At 40.4% G+C, this 21993-nt stretch overlaps 1 protein-coding gene across 1 annotated transcript in view; it reads left to right on the forward strand.

Annotated features, from left to right (window-relative positions):
• The first annotated feature begins 17127 nt into the window (after positions 1 to 17127).
• The window catches only part of TRAM2 (translocation associated membrane protein 2), a 44823-nt gene continuing 39957 nt past the window's right edge, over positions 17128 to 21993 (forward strand). The window contains exon 1 of the mRNA XM_039326422.1: positions 17128 to 17369. Coding sequence (XP_039182356.1) covers positions 17250 to 17369 — 120 coding nt within the window. The 5' untranslated portion in view covers positions 17128 to 17249. The remainder of the gene's footprint in view (positions 17370 to 21993) is intronic.

Here is a 21993-nt window from a genome sequence, read left to right on the forward strand (position 1 = left end):
ACACGTATAGTCCATGCAAATTTAGACTTCCCCATTAGCCTTTAAAGGCATCACGATTGGGGTTTCCCATGGACTTGAGTCCACAGGTTCCAAGATGCCCTGCTGGAGCAGCTTGTCCAGTTCAGCATCAATCTTGCCTTTGAGGGCGAATGGCACCCTCCTAGGCTCAATCCTAACTGGTGCGATGTTTGGGTTTAATCACAGTGCAATGGGAGGCCCTTTGTATGAACCAAGCTCCGAACTAAACACATCCACAAACCCTTTGCAGACTTTTGCAAGTCCTGGAGTTTGCAGACTATTCAGACCAGTCACCTGAATTCCCAGGGCTTCAAACCAGTTGAGTCCAATTAGACTTGTACGATCACCCCCAACAACTACCACATCTAAGAGGCCTTGGAAAGCCTTATGCTGTACCTTGAGTGTGGCTTCTCCTAATACACTAACCTTTGAATTTTGAAAGTCAGTAAGAATTAGGTTCGATGGCCTGAGTTTGACTCGACGGCCACTACTGCAACAAATCCTTTTAAAAGTATTGTGTGAAATGATTGATAGAGCGGACCCGGTGTCCAGCTCCATCGATAAGAGAACCCCTTGTAACTGTACATCAATGTGAAGCTTCTTTTTAAGGTATTGTGTGTCCCCGTTCGCAAGATGCTTCTACGCGATGCGTAGAAACCCACCCTGTGTTGACTGGGGACCCCGGTACCTTTCCAAAGGGATTCTTCCTGAGGTTGCACCTGCTGGTGACCCAAACAAATGGTGGCAATGTGGCCTTGCTTACCACATGCCCGGCAAATGGTGGAGCAGAACTAGCAGTCTGTGCGTTTGTGGAGTCCTCCGCAACCAAGACACTGAAGAGCTGCTGGGGCCTTGTCTGGTTTCTCTCACAGTCTTCTCACCACCGGCTGGTGAAGTCTGTCCACCACCTCTTCAGGATCCGAGTCTTGGACTTCCTGAGCAATGGTCGCGATGGCTGGATCGTTTCTGGCAAGCCACAGAGCCTTCACAGTGCCACCTGCTGCTTCTTCAGCTGCAACTTCACAAAAGACATCTTGGAAGGTGACTTCAGTTTTAGCAAAGATTTTTTGTTGCAGCTCCCTGCTTCTCAGGCTGCAGACGAAACGGTCTCATAAGCGTTTTTCCAGGTCCTTGAATTCACAAGGCCTGGCAGCTTGTCTCAATGCAGCAATGAACTCAGCAGCGGACTCGCCCGGCTTCTGATCCCTCTGCTCAAAAGCATGCCTCCACGCGATCACAGAAAGCTTGGGGTGGAAATGATCCTTCAGCATGTTTTTTAGGTCTGTTTAGGTGACAGACTCCAGCGGTGCCGGGGCTACCAAGTTCTCGGCTACATCGAAAGTGTCTTGACCGCAGATGCACAGCAGGGTTGCTGCTTTCAAGCTGTCTTGCCAAACTTGATTAACCCTTAGGTAATTTTCCACCCGGGCCACGTAGGAGTTCCAGCACTCCGGGTGAGAGACGTCGAACTCGAACAGACGTCCAATCTTTGACATCTTCTGCTTCAAATGCCTCGCTGCAAGCCTTTGTTGAGGGGAAGGGCCCATTTGCCAAGCTCACCTCCAGCGATGCTGTACTGGCAGGTGAGTGCAGAGCTGGACGCCAATTCCCAGGCTTCAGGCTTTTCAGATGAGGCTTATCCTCTTCTTACTGCCTTTTTCATTGCACCTTCGTCACCACTTTTGTGTTTCGGGATTCGAGGCATTGAAACACGACACATCGTAAAGCAAACTTCTTTATTTCTCCTTAACTCCACTCCAAGCAACAAGCAAACAGGCATGCAGGCCTTTTATAGTTTTCCAACCCCCAGGCAGTCCAGCCAATAATAATCCTTCTTTCTTCATGCCTTGTGCATGCGCAGTAGTCTGGCGCCAGCCAGTCTGGTCCCGGGCAGCTTTTAGGTTGCCCGGGACCATTTGCAACATTTCTGGGCCTGCTGAGTTTCCTCATCAGGCCCAGGACACAACAGGGGGAATGGAAGGATTTATACTTCTTGCAGACAGCTGGTCATTTGCATTCTTTTAGAGAGCTGTTGATGCCAACTGGAGATTTATCTGTTTCATCAGAGTCACCTGAATAGTGCAAATGGGTGTGGAGCCTTTTTGAAACTGTTGAAAGGACTATATTGTAAACTGGAGATTGATGATGTCATATCCCTCCCCCTTGAGAGAGGGCTGTTCGGTTTTGACACAGATGGTCTCTTTGACCCCTTTTTCAAACCAACAGTCCTCTCTGTCCAAAATGTGGGCTTTGCTGTCTTCAAAATAATAGTCTTTGTCTTTTAAATGCAGACCGATTGTTGAATCTTGTCCTGTTGTGTTTGTTCTCCTATGTTGTGCCATGCGTTTATGAATCCTTCCATTCCCCCACCATCCAGTCAGAGCTGAAGAAGCGTTTTGGACAAGAATCAAAATATCTTCAAAGAAAAAGAAGAAAGTCTGGTTGCCTCGTGAAAATGCATCTTTGGGATTCTACTACTAAGCAAAGAAATTCCTGGGAGCAAGCCCTCCCTCCATCCCGCTCACAGGCTAAAAGAAAGCCAGCAAAGCCTTCTCTCTAACTGTCTTTATCTTGGGGACTGTCTTGGGCTTTTACAATTCCCTTATTCCTAATATATCATACACAAAACACCTAGAGGAACTGATGCAGCAAAATCAAGTATCTTGACTTTCTTTGATTAGATGTTTTAGATAACAGGATCTCTGCAAGGACACATGGACTGTTTTTCTTATTCTCCAGACTAGTGCTGCAGAGTACATCTTCCACCTAGTGAAACTTCAGTTATGAGGGAAGGAAATGAAACCCCTTCTTAAGAGGGAGGAATCTCTAACCTATCTGATATTGTTGTATTACAAGATTTGGCAGCCTTAGGCAATATGACCAATAATGATAGAGTCTGGAGGTTCTCATTCATCAAATGAGTTTCAAGTTCCTCGTGGACCACACCATTTCTAATAAAGCCCAGTATTTACAGCATCCTGTTTGACCTCCAAAACTAATGACACAAAAGGAAAGGCTCCCCTGATAATATTCCCAGGGTCTATGGGGACTCCTTGTAAGTTTGAGCCAAGTTTGGGTCAAAGCCAAGGGCAACTGAAAATTGTAAATTATAGTTTCATTAAGGGATATCCCTCTTTATTTTCCTCCATTTGTTAGAATGATACATTATTTTCCCCACCCTTTGCATTATAAATAAAGATTAAATATAGAACATTCAAATGAGCAAAGCCACTGGTGTGAGTAGCCAGGGAGAGACTTAGTTAAAGCCTTGCCTGGAATGTCACAAATGATGACGTCACAGGGCTACTCTCTGAAAGTTCTATTCTGCATCCATTGGAGGCCAAACTGAGACTAGTGGCAGAAGCTGGTGGCTGCTCTTGAAGGACGGGATATATTTTTATAAATACCACAACGACTCCGATTTCATCTTGCTGGGGAATAGCCTATTATTATAGATTCATCATCAGGGAAAAAGGAAAAAAACAGGTAAAGATACATATTTATTTATTTTGTTTATTATTTATTTAACAAGTTTATATAGTTGCCCAACTTTATTAAATTAATTGATATAGCTGTCCAACTTACTCATAGGTCACTCCTATATGATATTACCCCATTGAATTTAATTGCTTTTGATGGTGCTCCATAGGAATTGTCCAAATGAATTTCAGGATTTTCAGACATATTGGATTACATGTGTCTTCATTGTAAGATAGCATAGCTGGCCTTGATGACTGGGATGATGAGAATTATATCCTAATACAATGTTGAATATTTCATGCCCACACATCAAATTCTTTCTTTAATGATACAAAATATAGGAGAGGTGACCAGGTGTTCTGCTTTCCATCTCGGTACTGCTATTGCTGTGCACTTATATTGAAGTTGGAACCACCAAAAGCTATTCTGTGAAACCTTTTGATTGATAGATAGATGGAATAATATAAATTGCTACCCAGGTTTCATCTCTCTCTCTCTCTCTCTCTCTCTCTCTCTCTCTCTCTCTCTCTCTCTCTCTCTCTCTCTCTCTCTCTCTCTGTCTCTCTCTCTCTCTCCCTCTCCCTCTCTCTCTCTTTCTCTCTCTCTCTCTCCAGTGCCTCTATTTGGGTTTTGTCAATTAACTATTTTTTAAAGTTTGCTGATGTTTAATAAATTAACCTCAAGTTATATTTTTTGCTAACTGAACTGAGTGGCATGTGTGCTTACTATGATAGGGAATGGCTACTGTATGTTGGGTGCCAATCAAACTGGAAATTACCCACAATTTCCCAACTTTTAGAAACTATTTAATCAGTGAAATCTGCTGAGAAGCTTTTTATGGGAAGTGCCCACTAAATTTACTGGGTTGTATTAGTGAATAGAAATAAATAAGATTTGGCTGTACATACATCAAACATGGAAAAGAGGTAGAAAGGAGATACAAGAAAAGAAAGTTTGTCATATGTGAGATAAGTTGCTTTTTATTTTTCAATAAAATTCATTGTGGACACTTTCCCACTTAATTACAAGCAGCCACTTATTTGTTCTAGAATGTTCACTCCTCGATTTCCTACTTTCTAATACTTGAAAAAGTATACTTTTGAATTTCTCCAAAACTGTATATTTCTTTTTCCCTGAATCAAGCTTTACTTTATTTCATTGGCAGATGAAAATTCATATCCATAATTTGTACTTCAGTCTAAGTAATCGGGAACCCAGCTGACACTTTCATATAAGTCACTTTGTTGAAAAAGGTTCCCCCAAAGCAAGCTCTGGCCTCATGAATAATATTTCCTTTGAAAATATGCTGGAATACTCTCAGAACCAAAGGCAACAAAAACCTCTGTATACTGAAGCCAGTCTTTTCCAGCCTGGTGCTCTTGAGTGGACTTCAAACCCCATTCTTAAAGGCTGTATTGGCTGGGAATCCTGTGAGCTGAAGTTCAACACATACGGAAGGCATTGAATTAAGCCATCAATAGCCATTTTTGCTTTTTTATGGGATTGATAAAAAGGAACTTTTTGAATGATGACATTAAACTAGAGTGGAGAACTTGTGGTTTTCTAAATGTTCCTGAATTAGAGTACACCTTGGCAACCTAAGTACTACTGTAACCATGGTAAAGGATGCTGGGAGTTGTCCTTCATCAACAGTACCATGGATTAAATAATCAAGTATTAGTTGTTGTAATCAAGTTCATTTGCAAGGCTTTACTTTAAATCAGTGGTTCTCAACCTGTGGGTCGGGACCCCATTTGGGGTCGAATGACCATTTCACGGGGGTCGCCAAACAACGCAGTCCGCCATTTTCCCCCTTTTCCTTAGCTGTGCTACTCCCTTTTATTCTATTGGCTTTTGAAAGCCAATAGAATAGACTCTCTTGAATAGAGTCTGATTCTATTGGCTTTCAAAAGCCAATAGGAATTGTCCAGGCTGTCTCTGCCCTGCTGAGCCTGCCAAAAGTCCCATTCTGCAAACGGTGCTGCAAGTTGTCTGCAGCGAAGGCGAGCTGTCTGGAAGCTTCCAGCCCTCCCTGCTGAGCAACTACTAAAAATGTAAGTAAAAAAGGGCCAGGGGTGGGAGGTGGGAGGCCGGCGGGTGCAGGGAGGGTTGCTGGCATGCATAGGGCCCGGCGGGTGCCTTACCTCCCTTGGGCTGGGCCAGCTGGTGGCCCAGCTGGTGGTCAGCCTGTGCCGTCTCTGCCGCTTGCCAGCTACACCTCGGCCGGTGCAGGGGGGAGGTACCACGCATGCACGGCACTCCTGGGCAGGGAAAGTCCTCAACTTACGACCGGTTGGGTAGTCCTCGACTTACAACTGGTTGGGGGTCACGGCATTAAAAAGGTTGAGAACCACTGCTTTAAATGATGCAAATATAAGCAGCAGCAGGCAAGGCAGTTTTGAGTAGTCCCACAATCCCCTGGAAACTTACCTGTAAAGAATTTCCAGTACCCAGAGTTGAATGCAGTGGTTAGACATGTCATTGGGGCACAGGCCAAAAGTATCAGCATTGTCGATAGGTTGTCAGCTGTGGCTCAAAGTCAACTAACAGTTGTTCTTAAATGGAGCCCAATTTGGTGAATTTAATTAAGGCTGGGAATATATCTGGAATGCAAAGACACATGATAAATACTGTTGCGATGCTCTCTGTTGTATACAGGATGTTCTGGGACTAGTGGTCTTTCCAGTCCCATATCATCATCTTTGGATGGGGGGAGGGACTGCTCCTGGTGATTTGCAGCCTTAGGTGATTGGGTGCTTGAAGCTTCCTTGGTCTGAAACCAACCAGGTTTTTCCAGAGCCACCTCCTGTGTCCAACTCCTCTGAGTCAGAGATGGCTATGACATCCTTTCTCACTAGTCCATCTAGAACAGGGATGTCAAAATGCTGGCCCATGGGCCGGACACATCACATGGAAGCCACACCCACCCCATTGCCGGCAATGGCAAAACAGTCCCGATACGTTGTGTGTCATCACATGATGGCGTGAATTTGACATGTCTGATCTAGAACATGAGGCAGCAAGACAGTTATGGGATGAAATAGGGCTGTTATAAAAGAATCCTGAATCTAGCAGAGGGGGAAAGCATGAGAAAGAAACTCAGAGTAATTGTGCATAAATTAGATTTGGTATGAGCTGTATAGCAGAACTACTTGGATAGACTTTTAAGATTCTGTTGCGCTTTTCTACTAGCAATAAAAATCTTTTCAGAAATCCATGCTTCTTGTTTCCCTTAGTTGTGTCTAAGTGTGAGCAGAACTAAAAATGCACATGCAGAAGGACTGCCTGAGTGCATGATTTTGACTGTAGTCTGATTGGTCACAGACCTTTTCAAGGGAAAGCAATTTGTGAAGCAGTTTCTCATACCTCCAATGTAGTCCAGGTCAGGAAACAGACTCTACAAGTTAGACAGGAAGAATCTTTTATTGATATAGGCTTAGTAACAGAACTGATGGAGCTAACTGAGCTTGTTTCTTATGCTGTCACTGTATCCTAGGCTTAAAGCATGATTTTGTTTATACAAGTCTATCTTTGTTTAATTTCTCCAAGATCATGCCTGGAGCTCACTACACCATTGATGACTATAGAGATAGAGGCTTGATCATAAACAAACAGGCCATGCTGTCATCTGGCCAGAGTTCAGAAAAATAGAAAGAATGGGCCTGCTGGTGTCCATTAACTATATAGCATTTGTAGTTATTGGATGTCCAACTTCACCTGTGCTGGCTTGTGCATTCTTGGTTATCTAAAAGAAACCAACTGATTGAAGATGGTACAAATCTTCATAGAACTGCACTTATCCATATACCGTAATTGTGGATTCATTAATTCATTAACTCGAATCATTAATTCAAGGAATTCAACTGAATAATTAATCCAGTTTATTAATTCATAATTAAGCAATCATTACAATTCATTAATGAGTTCCTGAGTTCATTAATTCATTAATACAATAATGAAAAGATATATAGTGAGTAATCAAATGTGTTACCTTCTGTATCACTTTGAGATTTCAGGTGAACATTGAAAAATGCTGACCTACCAAGAGAGACAGTTTTTACCATGAAAACCAGTTGGATGAATACTTTTGAAGGTTTTTTTTTTGTTTGCTTGTTTGACCCCCCACCCAAATGACAGAACATTATTTTCATTAAAATGAAATTAGGTGTGGATATAAACTCTACATGCAGGGATTGCTTTAGAACAAGGGACACAAATCTTTTATGTTTGTTTATTTTCACACAGTTATTACAGGTTAATAAAAGGTCTTAATTTAACCATTTTCACTATACATAGACACTATTTAACATGTATCCTAAGATATTACACGTTTAAGATATAAACGTTTAGCAGTATTTAACTCTGTCATAGATTTGACACTTACCACAACATAATTTTTTGAATAATCAGATATTAGAGTACCCTGAAGCAGTATGTTTACCATATTATCTCTATTTAATCTTGATTAAATGATCACTCTATTTTGAATGATACTGCCATACACATCTACTCAAAAGTATATCCTACTGATTTCAATGGCATTTACCACCAGATTAAATGGACAAACACAGATTAGTTAGGCAACATTCTTCCAAACATGATCTATTTATCTACCTAAATACCTATCAGTTGCCACTTGGACTATTGCAACACAGTTTATGTGTTCTTGAAAAGCCTTTGGACAAAAGCTGATAGAAAATGTGGTAGATCAGGCAGAATGCCCTAACATACTAAGCTAACTCCACTGTTCTGAGATTTCCATTTGCTGCACTTGCGCTTCCCTTCTCCCTCTCTCTCTCTCTCTCTCTCTCTCTCTCTCTCTCTCTCTCTCTCTCTCTCTCTCTCTCTCTCTGTGTGTGTGTGTGTGTGTGTGTGTGTGCGCGCGTGCGTGTATAAAAAAGAGAGCAGCCTCACCCTGTTCGACAACCTGATAAGCTTATTGGGCGGAACTCCCAGTGTTTTCTTTTCTCTGGGAACGGGTCCAAGTAGCTCTTTGAGTGTTTAAGGTTGCAGACCCCTGGTCTAGGATACAATCAGATAAGAGGGAGCATAGCTCACAGTGAAAAATGGATGGAGCAAGAGATTCAGGAGGGACTCTCCCTAAGTTCTTATGCTGTAAAGGTGATTGTGGGAGAATTGTACTTGCAAGATTCAGTTGCACAATTCAGCTAATGTAGCCTTACAATAAAATAGAATTAGCTTATATGACAGTGTTTCCTGTCTGGTCTATCTGGTAAAACTAACATCTTCTCCTATATTCATTTGCCCATCCAGTCAGATCAAATAGGATCATTTGTTTCCCAGGTCCTGCCTATACAAGGAATTCTCCCCATCAAAATCAAGTTTACCCTTTCTCTTCAGGGTTTTAGGAGGGCAGAAAGACCTGGCTTATTTATCAAGTGCAGCAGAAACACATGCTATGACTGAAAATTTGAATTTGGCAGATAAATATATTTGTTTTTTGTTTTCTTTCTTTCTTTTTTTCTTTCTTTCTTCATAATTTTGCTTCTGTACTTGGTTTATTTTATGAGTGAATTTGTGAGTTTATTTATTACTTTTGAGGCGGCTTTTTTTTTGCTTGGTGATTTTTTTATTGTTAAGTACCCAGATCCTTTGAAAATATAAATAAATTAAGTAAGTAAGTAAATAAGTAAGTAAGTAAATAAATAAATAAATAAATGTTGGTTTCCAGGAATCACTTGGGATATGGCAACAATCAGGAGTCATCACTAGAGAAGGGGGGGAGGAGCTGAAAATATTGGGTCCATTTTTTTCAGTTCAGGACATGAGGATTTTTAAAGAATAAAAATATATGTGAAGCCTTTCTTGCCTGAATTTATGCCTGAAAACTGGAAAATTGTAATGTCAGTTTTCATCAGTTCCATACAGGCAAGCTCTAAGAAATTAGATTTTGAGGGATTCACAGAACATGATGAGAAAATACCAGACCTTAGATTTGATTGCAAACAAACAAACAAAAACAAGAAAGCCACATGGTTGTGTCCCTACCAGGAATCAAACTCAGCCTCAGGAAAGTTCTTCTTAAAATAGAAATAATAATGTAGTGAAATATTTTGTCTCTGTTGTGTCCTTATATTGTTTTAATTTTTCTTTTTTCTAGTGAAATACCCAGTTATTCCTCAGTCAGCATGAAGGTTTTTTATGTTTTTCTACTTATCTTTTTCTTGTTCCATTCAGTGTACCTGGACAAATCAGGTGAGAATGCCAACATTTCTCAGATATTTCCTTTTGGAGATATTTCCTTTTTCACTATTTCCACTACTGACTTGTGTTTTATGACATTTAAAAAAACAGGAATTATTATTTCCAAGATTTAATTTGTTAAATTTATTTGCCATCTACCCTGAGCCTGTATGCATATGATTCATTCCGTAGACTGCAAAAATGCATGTTTGCATTAGATGGCAATCAAAATTATTTTTTCTCTCATTTTTGAACTCTTCAGTTTTGTTTAGATGAAATCTTCAGATAATTTGTTCCAATTGAACAATTGTTCAATGCAATTTCACTCTAAATTCTAACTTAGTGTTTCTCAGTACAATTTCTGTACAATTTCTAACCAGTTACATACATATTTGCTTTCCACAGGATTGTTTCCAGGAGAGAGATATAAGACTAGAACTTTAAACTGTTATTGATATTGTAATGAACAACAGTTGTGTAAAGCTACATAACTTATCCTAGGAAACAGCTAGAAGCAGATGCTGAAGAAAATGCAGTGTGACAATTGGAAGAAATATTCAAGAGCAACATAAAAACTTTATATGTGAATATGTACTACTCTTTGCTCAGTTCACTGAAGCGAATGTGAAAACTATTACGTCTTTTTAAAAATAAACAAACTAGTATTTAAACTGTTAGGTAATACCAAGATTTCTTAGTAAGGAGTCCTCACCTTACAAACATAACTGGTGGTATGGTAATTAGAATGCAGTATTGCAGGCTAACTCTGCCCACACACCAGGAGTTCAATCCTGACAGGACTCAAGATTGACTTCTAAAGTTGGTAAAATGAGGACCCAGATTATTGGGGAGAATATGCTGACATTGTAGATCATTCAGAGAGTGCTGTAGAGCACTATGAAGTGGTATATAAGTGCTATTGCTATTGTTATAATTAAGCCTGGCAGTCAATAAAGAAGTTGAAAAATGAATGCCCCGGTCGTAGAGTGGGTTGTTTCAGTGAATCCATTGTCTACTAAGGGGTGGTTTTTGCTGGAAACTGGAAGTAAACACCAGTTTCTAGCAAACCATCATAAATCATGAGCATGTGACTTCAGGGTGCTGCAAATGACTGCAAGTGCGGATTGGTTGCCAAGCGCCCAAAATACAGTCATGTGACTACAGGGAGGGGCAGTGTCATAATTTTGAAACTTGGTCATTACTACCTTTGAGTGGAGGGGTCTGTTGTAACTTTGAAGGGTTATTAAGCAATGGGTGATAAGTCAAGGACTACCTGTAGTGATTTTTGCACAAGTAAGGAAATTGCAAATGGAAACCAATTATCCATACCCTGTAATTTGTATTCATACAAACGATGCTCTATCACTAAGTACTTAGGGACATGAAGATGTATGGAGCATGGCTATGCACTCAAGAGCTAACCGCCTCATTCTGTGATAAAATAAAAGTATATGGACTTCCCAATGCAATCAATTACTAGATATTCCCAGTAATAGTTGGAAAGTAAATGTTTAATTAATTTCTGCATATTTTCTGGTTTTGTCTAGATTTGATAGTGGCAAGGATATTGGCTTGCTAATTTTTTTTTAATTCCTTTCTTACATTTTTCACTTACTTAGGAATATAATTATTAATCTTCTTTATCAATATACATGTATGCATATGTGTTCTTAGGTTTCTCTTCTGCATAGGAGTGTAGAAAAATTAATTCAGATGTACATTCCTATTAAGCAGCTCCTTTCTGTGATCAGCAACAATAGCAAAATGTAGAAAAGGATTTAAAAATACCAAGCCAAAGACATTAAAAGCAGGAAATTAGGAAAGAAAATATACAAATCACAAGTCCTCCTGTTTTCTTTGAAGGCACTGGACGATGTAGAAGACTGAAGGGGGTTTGCCGACATACCCTCTGCCATCCTGTTGAAGTCTATGTTGGTCGATGCAACAATGGGATGGGAAATTGCTGTGTCGATGATGCTGAAGACATTAGAAAATATAAGCAGTAAGAACTCTGCTGGTCATGGCACCAATTAAAGAAGAATAAGCAGTCCAAACAATGATTGTTGTTTTGGAAGTGAGCATCAAAAGAGAAAAAGAACTGTTTTATATTGGTGAAATAAATGCGGTACATTGTTGTGTAAAATTATTATTTGTGCTGCACTTGCTGAAATTTATCTTCTGTGTTTCTACCAATAGGTGGCACTCATTTTTCACATCATTTTTCTGGCACATTTTTCAAGAAAGGCTGATTATGCCAGAGAATAAAGTTGTGTTTGATTCCTTTTCCTTTTTTGATAAGAGGGTAAGCTTAAACTTTGTTGGATAAATTCCAGTATCTCATTTCCCTCCCACTTCCTCCACCTTTCTGAGGCTGACTCTTTCTGATACTGGTAAACTGCATTAGACAAAGGGCATGGGGTGGAATTGGGCAATCGATGTCTAAAAGACTATGCTGGATCCAGTGAGATCAAGTGTTCTGGCATGTCTACCAAGTACTCTGATCAGTCCTGGGGTTAAAACAAAAATGTGATCAAGAAAGAGAGATGATATTTCAGACTCCAAGAGACAGGATTGCTTTGCCCGATTTAAGCATTATTTTCCAAATATTGATACATGATGCATTAGCACTATATAATAATCCACTTCAGTGGGTGTACAGAGTAATTTACACCATATGGAGATGTTACTATTTGGGTAATATTCCTCAAATTTCATAATTAACTTGTAAGATACATCTAAGAAAGGTTCTGGGAAGAGTCAGTATGTTTTGGAACTGGCTTCTGGGTCCATAGTTGTCAGTTATAATACCTCTAGACATAAGATTACTGTAACTCACAGAAATCTTTTTTTGGGGGGGGAATGGCAATTCAGTATAGGGTTTCTGTGAGCTACAATAATCCTGCATCAAGAGGTTATAATCATAATAGGGTAAGTAACTCTGATTAAACAACTAATTGCCATAATAAATGCTAAACATCAAAAGCCTTTGATCTATAATAGCAACCTATTCTGCATAAATAACTGAGAATCACATAGGTCAGTGATGGCGAACCTTTTAGAGACTGAGTGCCCAAAACCTGCCCCCCCCGTCCCCGCTCCGCCTCCTGTCCTGCCTGTTCCGCCTGCCCACAGGGTCACGCACCGCCTCAATGACCCACCGTAGCATATCGCCCAGGCAGCCCTACAGCAATGTGGCAGCCACATCCTGCAGCACCATCTGCACCCTATGGGGCGCAAGGCCGGAATCTTGTCCCTGCTGTCTGGCTATGTCCTTGGCTGCAGTACTCTGTGCAGGCCATGCCTGAGGGCGACTCTCCTCCAGGGGGAATGCTGGAGAGGAAGGGGCCACGGGGGGAGACAGGGCTGGGATGACGGCGCATGTGCCCACAGAGAGAGCTCCGAGTGCTGCCTCTGGCACGCATGCCATAGGTTCATCACCACTGACATAGGTTATGCTGTTGCTTATAAAATTGGGGCTAGTGACACTATTCTTAAAAAAAAACCTGAAATAGTTCACTGTTCAGCTTTTGGAATATGTGGCTTTGAAATGTCTAATTTAGCCTGCAAAAGCCAAAAGGTCAATCATTTCTCAGATAAAGGTCTGGAGTTTTCATCTAGCCTTTCCTAGTTTGGTGTGTTCTTTAAATCTGGATGGAAACTAATCAAAGACAGAAGCAACCTAGAACTAAGAAATTTCCTGACAGTTAGAACAATTAAGCAATGCAACAACCTGCCTCCAGAAGCAGTGAATACTCCAACACTGGAAGTTTTTAAGAAGAGATTGGACAGCCATTTGTCTGAAATGATATAGGGTTTCCTTCCTGAGCAGGGGGTTGGACTAGAAGACTTCCAAGGTCTTGTCCAACTCTATTATTGATATTGTATTGTTAAATCTCTCCTACGTTGGGGCAAACCCAGGCCCTGAACAGTTCTTTAATATAACAGAGATAAGAGTGGGTTAAGAGCCAGTTTGGTGTAGTGGTTAAAGCATCAAGCTAGACACTGAGACCATACGTTTTAACCATGTTTTGGTCACAAAGCTAGTTGAGTGATCTTGGACAGTCACTCATTCTCAAGTCTTAGGAAGAAGGCAATGGCAAATCACAGTCAACACTGATTCAAAGGCACCAACCAACAAAAGAAAGAAAGAAAGAAAGAAAGAAAGAAAGAAAGAAAGAAAGAAAGAAAGAAAGAAAGAAAGAGAAAAAAGGAAGGAAAACCTTGGATCTTTATGGGGTTTTTTTAGAATTTTTCTGCCTATTTATTCTAGGAACGTGTTTAACTTGAGGATAGGAAATGAGTAAAGTTGCAGTTCTAAACATTTTTGTAGCCTGATTTCATTCAATGTAGTGGTACTTTTTGAGTGGAAATGTTGGATGCAATTGTAAATAGATCAAGCTTCATTAGGGCTGTATCCCAATTCTTTCTTAGAAGTAATTCCTGCAGAAATCAATGGAGGTAACTGCTGAGAAAGCAGGCTTCAGAGCTAGCTGAAGAATTCTCCTGTATTTTTTAATACTTCTTGATATTTGAGTTTGGAGACTTGCCATTCTCTCCTTTATTTAGCAGTTGATTTTGTTTCCACAACATCTCCAGAGCCTCTTGTTATGTCTGTAGTCTCACTTATCTGCGTATAATTTTGAAAATATAATCCTTTGAGTTCTCTGCTCTCTTTGTCCTGTTTCAGGAAATTTAAAAGACTATCAATAGTAAAATGTCTCTACTGAAGCAAGTTTTGAAAGACAAACTCCCCCAGTTCCGTGTAGGAGCAGGCTGACACGTAATAGTCCAGGAATGTTGCATGTAACTCAGCCCAACTGATTGTTTCACTGTCTCTTCCTTTCTGCTGAATCGCATAAGCTTTAGGGACTTGAAACATATGTGCATTTCCAATTTCAGATGTTTTGGACGGGTTTTTTTTGTTAAGAGAAAGACACACACAAAACAGCAACTAATTTCTGCCAGTCTCATGACAGAGAAAGCTAGTCCAGCACTAGTTTCTTTTATGGAAAATGGAAGTTAAGTGATAGCAATACAGCAAGCTCAGCTGTTCCATTACCCGAGTGTAAATCTAGGAGCGGGGAAGAACCTTATTTCTCTCTGTTCTTGTTTAATTATGCCTCCAATGGTGTTTTACTTTGAAAATATCTAGATTCAAAACCAAAACAAGGAAATAATAGCTATTTAAAACTGTTTTAATAAAAATAATAAAAATCATTTGTTCTTCTATTAGTTGTTTTGACACACAAGTTTGGATTTCTGAAATCATAATAGTCACCAAAATGGAAGTCAGGACAATCATGACCTCTGAACCATTATTATTGATTAAAATGTGATTAGGGTAAAGCATCCTCAGACAACTGGCAATAGAGACAGGAAGCAGAGGTGGCCACCAAATTCCAACCACAGTGTCTTCATCTGCTTTTTTTTTATTTGTGTGGTTGTGCAGAGAAAAAATAAGAATACCAAGGAGGTGAACCTCAGCCTTCCCTCCCTCCAATTACTTTTTTTTAAAAAAAAAATATAAAACATATTTAAGGGGGAAAAAATCTTCAAGAAGCATCAGTCAAGTCATGAACAACTGCAAAGCCACTGATGTCTGCCAAAATGAGTAAGTTAGAGAAATCTTGATTTGCCACCATATGCCATTTTGCCTGACATAGCACAAATATATTAAGAAATGAAGTGAAAAAAACATATTGCTAAGTAAATATTTAAGGACTACACTCTGTATACATTAGGTAAGCCTCAATGCAGAATGGAATTTAAATCTCAGAAAATTTTTCAAAAGGCTCACTACATATTAGACATGTGTAAACAGTATTTTCTCTAAATTTAGTAGTTTTCTCCTGCCATGAAACTGTAAGAGAGTTCAAACTACAGTATAGCTTCACTTTCATTAGGAGAGAATACCTAAACTATGATTTGGACTGCAAGGAGATTAGTTTGTCTACTTTTGTTTATATCCTGTTCTTTATTCAGGAGTTCAAGCCATTATATATTCCCTCCTCCTATTTGGGGACTGAAAGAGAGTAACTGCCTCTGGACAATTAAATCATTAAAATAAATAGGTTAAAAGACACATACTGTACATCAAATACATAACTCTGCATAGGGCTGCAACTTCATGACTGAAACTGGAAATTATGCATTAATTTTATTAAGTCAACAATAGTTTTCATAACAGTTTACAAAGTTTGCAAATTTTAAAAACACAGCAAGACTATTCTAAAATAACAAAAAAAGGAAAAATAACATAAACACTATCAAACACTTTAACATTAGATTGGTGCCCCAATATTTTTGCCCCTACATTACACTTACTTAAACCATTCCCTCTGATTGAATGTGAGGCATGATGCATATGATTATAAGTACACAGTACATAATCCAATTATAGAAATACAATTTTTGATCCCTGGGCTTCAGAGTCATTTTATTTTTTTCAGCTGTTCCTCAGTGCTACTCTAGAAAATTATTTCTTTCTGTACTGGTTTTAAATACAGATAGTGCTCGATTTACAAAGATGGGATTACAGATAAGACTTTGTTTAGCAACCACTGGGTCCAGCTATTCTTCTCCCTAAGCGACACATCTTTATACAAATTATCATGGATCATTAAGTGAGACATCACATTCCTGTGACTTGTGAATTTACTGCCAGCTTCTCCATTGACTCTGCTTGTTAGAAGCCAGTTATGATGCTGAAAAGGTCATAAATCCAAGGACTTGGACAGTTATGGGGAAAATCCAGTTGGAGGAAAAATAAGCTTATTTATCGATGTTTTATTAAGGTAAATTGGGATAAAATGCTGGCATTAGCAGACCACCAAGAAGTTTTGTTTTGTTTTTAAACAGGGCGAGAACTGGAAAATATGCATAGTTCACTTTTGGAAGGCACATTGGAAGGCCAGTAGCATATCATTATGCATAGACATTTGGGAATAAGTTCTATAACACTAATTGCAGAATAAAATCCGAATAGAACTGGACTGCCTCCCTACACACCGAAATTTCAGACACTGAACCATTTGAAACCGTTTTTTGTTTCCACCATGCACGCCTAACGAGCTTCTATGTCAAAGCTATCTTCTATTAGAGTCTAGGAATTGCGGGGTGCTTTTAACCGTGGCCACAGATTCCCGTCCAACAGGCTTACTCGCCTCCCCAGCAGTGGGAACTCTCCCGTGAAGGATGGTGCCACGAAACTAGATCGGACTTCAGCAGGGGAGCTTCTGGTCTGGGGGAATCTGCAAGGGCGGACTTTGGCAGGAGGCGGCTTATGCCGCCACGCCGCGCAGGACCAGCGCCTCCAGCCCGGCCCCTCGCTCGCCTCAGCCCGAACAGGCAGATACAGGGTTAAGCCAGGCGGGGCCGAGCAGCCAGCCAGCCAGCCGGCGAGAGCGGCGCCTGCGCAGGGGGGGGGGTCGGGTTCTGGCCCCGGTCTGCCTTGCTCGGAAGTTGTTCAGGGGCCGGGGAGAAGTTGGCGGTTCTGGGCGGAGGCAAGGGCGGTGGGGCCGGGCCGCTCGCTCGCGTCCCTGCCGGCCATGGCGTTCCGCAGGCGGGCGAAAAGCCACCCGCTCTTCAGCCAGGAATTTCTCATCCACAACCACGCTGACATCGGCTTCTGCCTGGTGCTCTGCGTGTTGATATCGCTTATGTTCGAGGTGAGCAGCCCCGGCCGGGGGATACCAGTCGTCCTCTCCTTCGGAAAACGGGGTCCTGCCGGGTCTTATGGCTGCATGTCCTCACGATGAATGCTCCCCCTGGCTCCGGGAGCGGGAGGTATCAAGCGATTTCCTTCCACGGCGAAGGCTTTTGCCATTTCCTCTGTCTTTCTCGCTTGGGACATCTCTCTCTCCCTCTCCCTCTCTTCTCCCGGGTTCAATTCCTGGATGATACGGTATTAAATCAGAGAATTACACTTCTGTTTATGCTTCCCACTTGGGATCCCTCTCGCCCCCTGGAGTTTAAACTTGATTGCCTGGATTTGAAGATCTAGCCTAGAAATCCGCTTTCCATTCTGAGCCTTTCGCTCTCTTTATTCTCCAAACTTTCTCCCAAGCCTTAAAACTTTGCCCTGTCCTGATTCAGAGCCTTTCACGCCAGACAAATGCCATCAAGGCCAAATCTTGATAGGTTGTCACTGTCAGCAGGAAGATTTCTTGGGAAGTTTGTCCCTCCGGGGTTATGTCAGTAACTTTCCTCACCTACTGAAGCAGACAGTGGAGTGACAGATCAGAGGAGCTGCCATCTTCCCCTTTGTTGCCTTGGGTTTGGCATGGTGAAGGTTACTGCTCCATAGGGAGTGAAAGAGCATCAGTTGTAAGGAGCATCTGTTGTGTGCACCCTATGAATGAATTCACCATTGCACTGAGTCGTTGTGTGGTTTGTGATCCAACCCAGTTGCTATGCTCTATAAACCTTGGTTTATGGCTCAATATTCTGCATAAACCCAGTTACAGTATAGCTTGAGCCCAGCCCCCTTTTGGGTAGTGCAGACAACCATCCCCATTGCTGATTTCCAGCTCGGCTGACTGAGCAAGCCATGTTGCTGCAACTGTGAAAAACAACTAGTCTTCCTTTACTTGCTCTTTTCCTCCAGAAGGCTGGAGGAAGCATTCAATCTCATACATTCTGCCATTAGGGGGAATGAAGAGAGTGGTAGCAGCTTTTTTTTAGCCATCTCTGTTATCACAGGCCTATTTAGATAAACAAGCAGAAAAGACAGTTGCCAAAAACTTTTGATTCCACTGACTTTTGCTTTTGGGTGAAGAGCGAACTTGGGCCATGTCCACACAACAAATTAATCATCAAAAGGGGTCAACAAAAATGTATGCATTGTCACCTTACTCCGATCACTTGTGGCTTAATAATCAGCATCAGATTATTGGAACCAGAATTGGTTCTGTTTTGAATTTGGAAATTTTTTTTTGAAAAGCTTCTGGCCCTAGTGAATAAGTTTGAGGTGGGGGTGGCAGTTTAAGATAATGGCACACAGCTCTCCCTTAAACCTTTTCAACTTACTGGATGAGCAGGTTGTGTGAACATAGCCCCAGTTCCTCATAGCCCTAGTGCCCAAAGAGAAGGAGAGAGGAAAGGGTGGCTTGTTCCAGGCTCAGTTAAACAAATACAAACCACAGCTTTTCCCCCTTTGGAGAAAAAAATGGAGGGGAGGGATTGATTTGTTCACCTCTCAAGCAAAGTGAGTGAACTGCTGAGGCGCAGCAAGCAAGCCCTGAGTCCACAGCACCCCACTCAGTCTTTGTCTTCTTTCCCTGAATAAAAAACAATTGGGAATAGATTTATTCTTCCTGCCTTGCTACTATGAGGAGTGGGTGTGTTGCATTAGAGACGACGTTGTCTCTAATGTACAGTTGTCTACTCAAGCAAATGGTTAAAAGCAACTGCTCCTCTCTCCTACCATAGTACAGCAGTTAAGATTGGATAGATTGTGTCCAGCCCTTCGCATTGAACTACCAGAGAGAGGCAGCAGCTCTTTCTTCCACAATTTGGGATGATACCAGGACCCAGAATTATGCAGAGCCCTAAGAACAAAGAACTGATATGGATCTTTTTAAAGCTATGATAACTCATCAAGAGAAATTCATGGAATTGAGAAACACTTAAATGTTTAATGACTTCTTTCCTGTATCTCCATAACCCAGGGGCAATTTGAACTTAGTTCCTGTTCCCCATAAGAACTTTGCTAGATCAGGCCAATCTAGTCTAGCATTCTAGCTAGATCATAGCCTGCTCAGTCAGTGCTCACCAGCAGGGCATGAGTACAATGACACTGTTCTGCTTACGTTCCCTGATAACTATTATTTGGAGGAAGTTAGACATGAGGATTAGTTGCCAAGCAGGACAGGAATCAGATGCATCTGGAGCCAGGGCCTTGAGAAGCAATGAGATGACTTCAGACACATTCTCATTTTCTCTTTAGAATATGGACAAACCTGAATCCGTTTTGTTCAGAATCCTGGCTATAGGTACATATTGTTCTGAATTGATCCTGAAATGAATGACTCCCACGCCCCCCCTCCCCCCAAAAAATCCTGCTCCTAATTTATGTGCAGCACTGTGACTAGGAGGGACTGAAATTATTAAGATTTATCCTGGCTTTCAGGCCACCTCCTTTATTCATTTGTTTTTATTCTGTTCTCTAGCAATGTGTAGAAGAGGGACTCCTGCTGTAGCAGGGGTCTGGCTAATTACATTCTGTTTTGATGTATTCTCTCTATTCAGATCATCTAGTTTAGTCTAGTCTAGTCTTGGTGGCTGGCTGACTGGGGAATTCTGGGAGTTGAAATATAAACTTCTTAAAATTGCTGATATTGAGAAATGCTGATATAGGGTGAGAAAGATAGATAATGCAATGTCACACTATGTTTTGTTTATCCATTTTGCGTTTTTTCCCCTTTGACTTCTGTAATGAGTGATGTGTGATAATTATACAACCTTACAACCTTAAACTAAAGGAGGATTGATAAAGTTTTTCTAAAATCTGCCTGGAAGATCTGGATTTTTCTGATTTCTACTCTTTTCTGTAACAGCAGCTTTCTTGAAACAGCCATGAGTCTTCATTAGGAGATAAACACTTGTTCCCAACTTGTCACTTTTTCTCAATATCCTTTTATAAGCATCTCCCTGAGTTATCTAATTATTTTGACTAGGCTTCCTTTGCTCATTTTCCTACTATATTCAATCTTCATGGTATGTAACTTCAATCTTCCCTGCCTCAGTCTGAACACATCTATTATATGGATTTATTTTAACTGATCTCCTCTGGATCTGGGCAGGAGATCTGCAGACATCAACATTATTATTATCCTTATCTTCCATTATTTTTTCTATTTGGGCATCCCTGGGTGGTCTAAGGATATTGTTTATATACGTGATCACCAGTAGCAAGCAACTGTGGCTGGTATGCGCTTTTAGAACCTTTGTTCTATGTCTCATCATTTATATTTATTATGAGAACAGAGATGCCAGCAGCCTTACATTATCAAGAGTATTATGGCTGAGTTCAGTTATTGGATTTTGTTATTTTATTGTTGTCTGATGTACTTGGATCATTCCATTCAATATTCTCTGGAATCTGGAGAATTCTGAGAATGTTCTTTAGTAATGTAATGTTTAGTAATGATCTTTAGATTAGTAATGCAGCAGAAATTGACTTAGATGTTATCACCTCCATAGCAGTAGTAGCCTACAATGTAAGGAATTGCATTCCCCGCCATGTGCTGTTGTGTAATATCAAGACTAAGGAGCATCCTTTATGGATTTTATGCCTTGCAATCTTTAATTGAGCCTCTTGGAATTATTTAATTGCAATATTATATATGAATAGTATTTTTATTAGATTTCAAATAAAATCATTAGTGAATGAAAGGTTATGCACAGTTTATTTTGAAGTATTGATTTTTAAAAACCTATTTAAATCTTTGCAGTCATGGGAGAAAGTATTACACAGCTGTAGAGTTACTAGTAAAACAACTCTGTCCCTTACATCAATATACCTACTGGTAATTGATTTGGCAGGAGGACATGGAAGCAAGATTAGGACTGATATGGATGAAAAGATTTATTTCTATAATCTGTCCTCAAAGCATGAAAGTAAAAGATATTTTTTAAGATAAAGAGTTGCTGATCCACTGATATGATGCGTTCTTAAGCTCTCTTTGATGCAGTTAAGGGACAATCTATTTAGATCTTTCTCTCCTTTGGCAGGGAAAGACATTACTTTTATTTTAGTATATTTATTAGATTTTTATCCTGCCTTTCATTAAGGGGATTAAATTGGTCTATACTACATTCTATCTTCCTAGCTTTTCCCACAGGAATCTTATGAGGTAAAATAGATTTACAGAGAGTGACTGCCTCTTGATCAGGGATTTTGGAAGAGAGACAGACAGATATGAATTAACAAGTTCTGTGGTCTGAAAGTTTGAAAAAAAAAATCCCACCTCCATTTAAATCCACCATCTTATAATATTATCAGCTTATATTTGGTTATATCAGAGACAGTATTGAATGATTCATACCATGAAACATGAACCCTGATTATGCCAGTCTCTTTCCTGGAAATGATTAGAATAATCACTCTATCAACAATATATAAAGACTATATAGATTATATATAGACTCTCTATATAGACAAATATGTAAAGAGAGCAAAAGTGTAAGTGTATCATGCACAGAGGAAGAAATGTTTTAAAGCAACATGTCAGCAACAAGAACTCAGGAAAAATTGTTAGGATCTGAGGTCATAATTTTTTGCAGTTTTAG

This window comes from Crotalus tigris, unplaced genomic scaffold (assembly GCF_016545835.1).
Source record: "Crotalus tigris isolate CLP2741 ecotype Arizona unplaced genomic scaffold, ASM1654583v1 scf7180000024340.7048381, whole genome shotgun sequence".
NCBI lineage: Eukaryota > Metazoa > Chordata > Lepidosauria > Squamata > Viperidae > Crotalus > Crotalus tigris.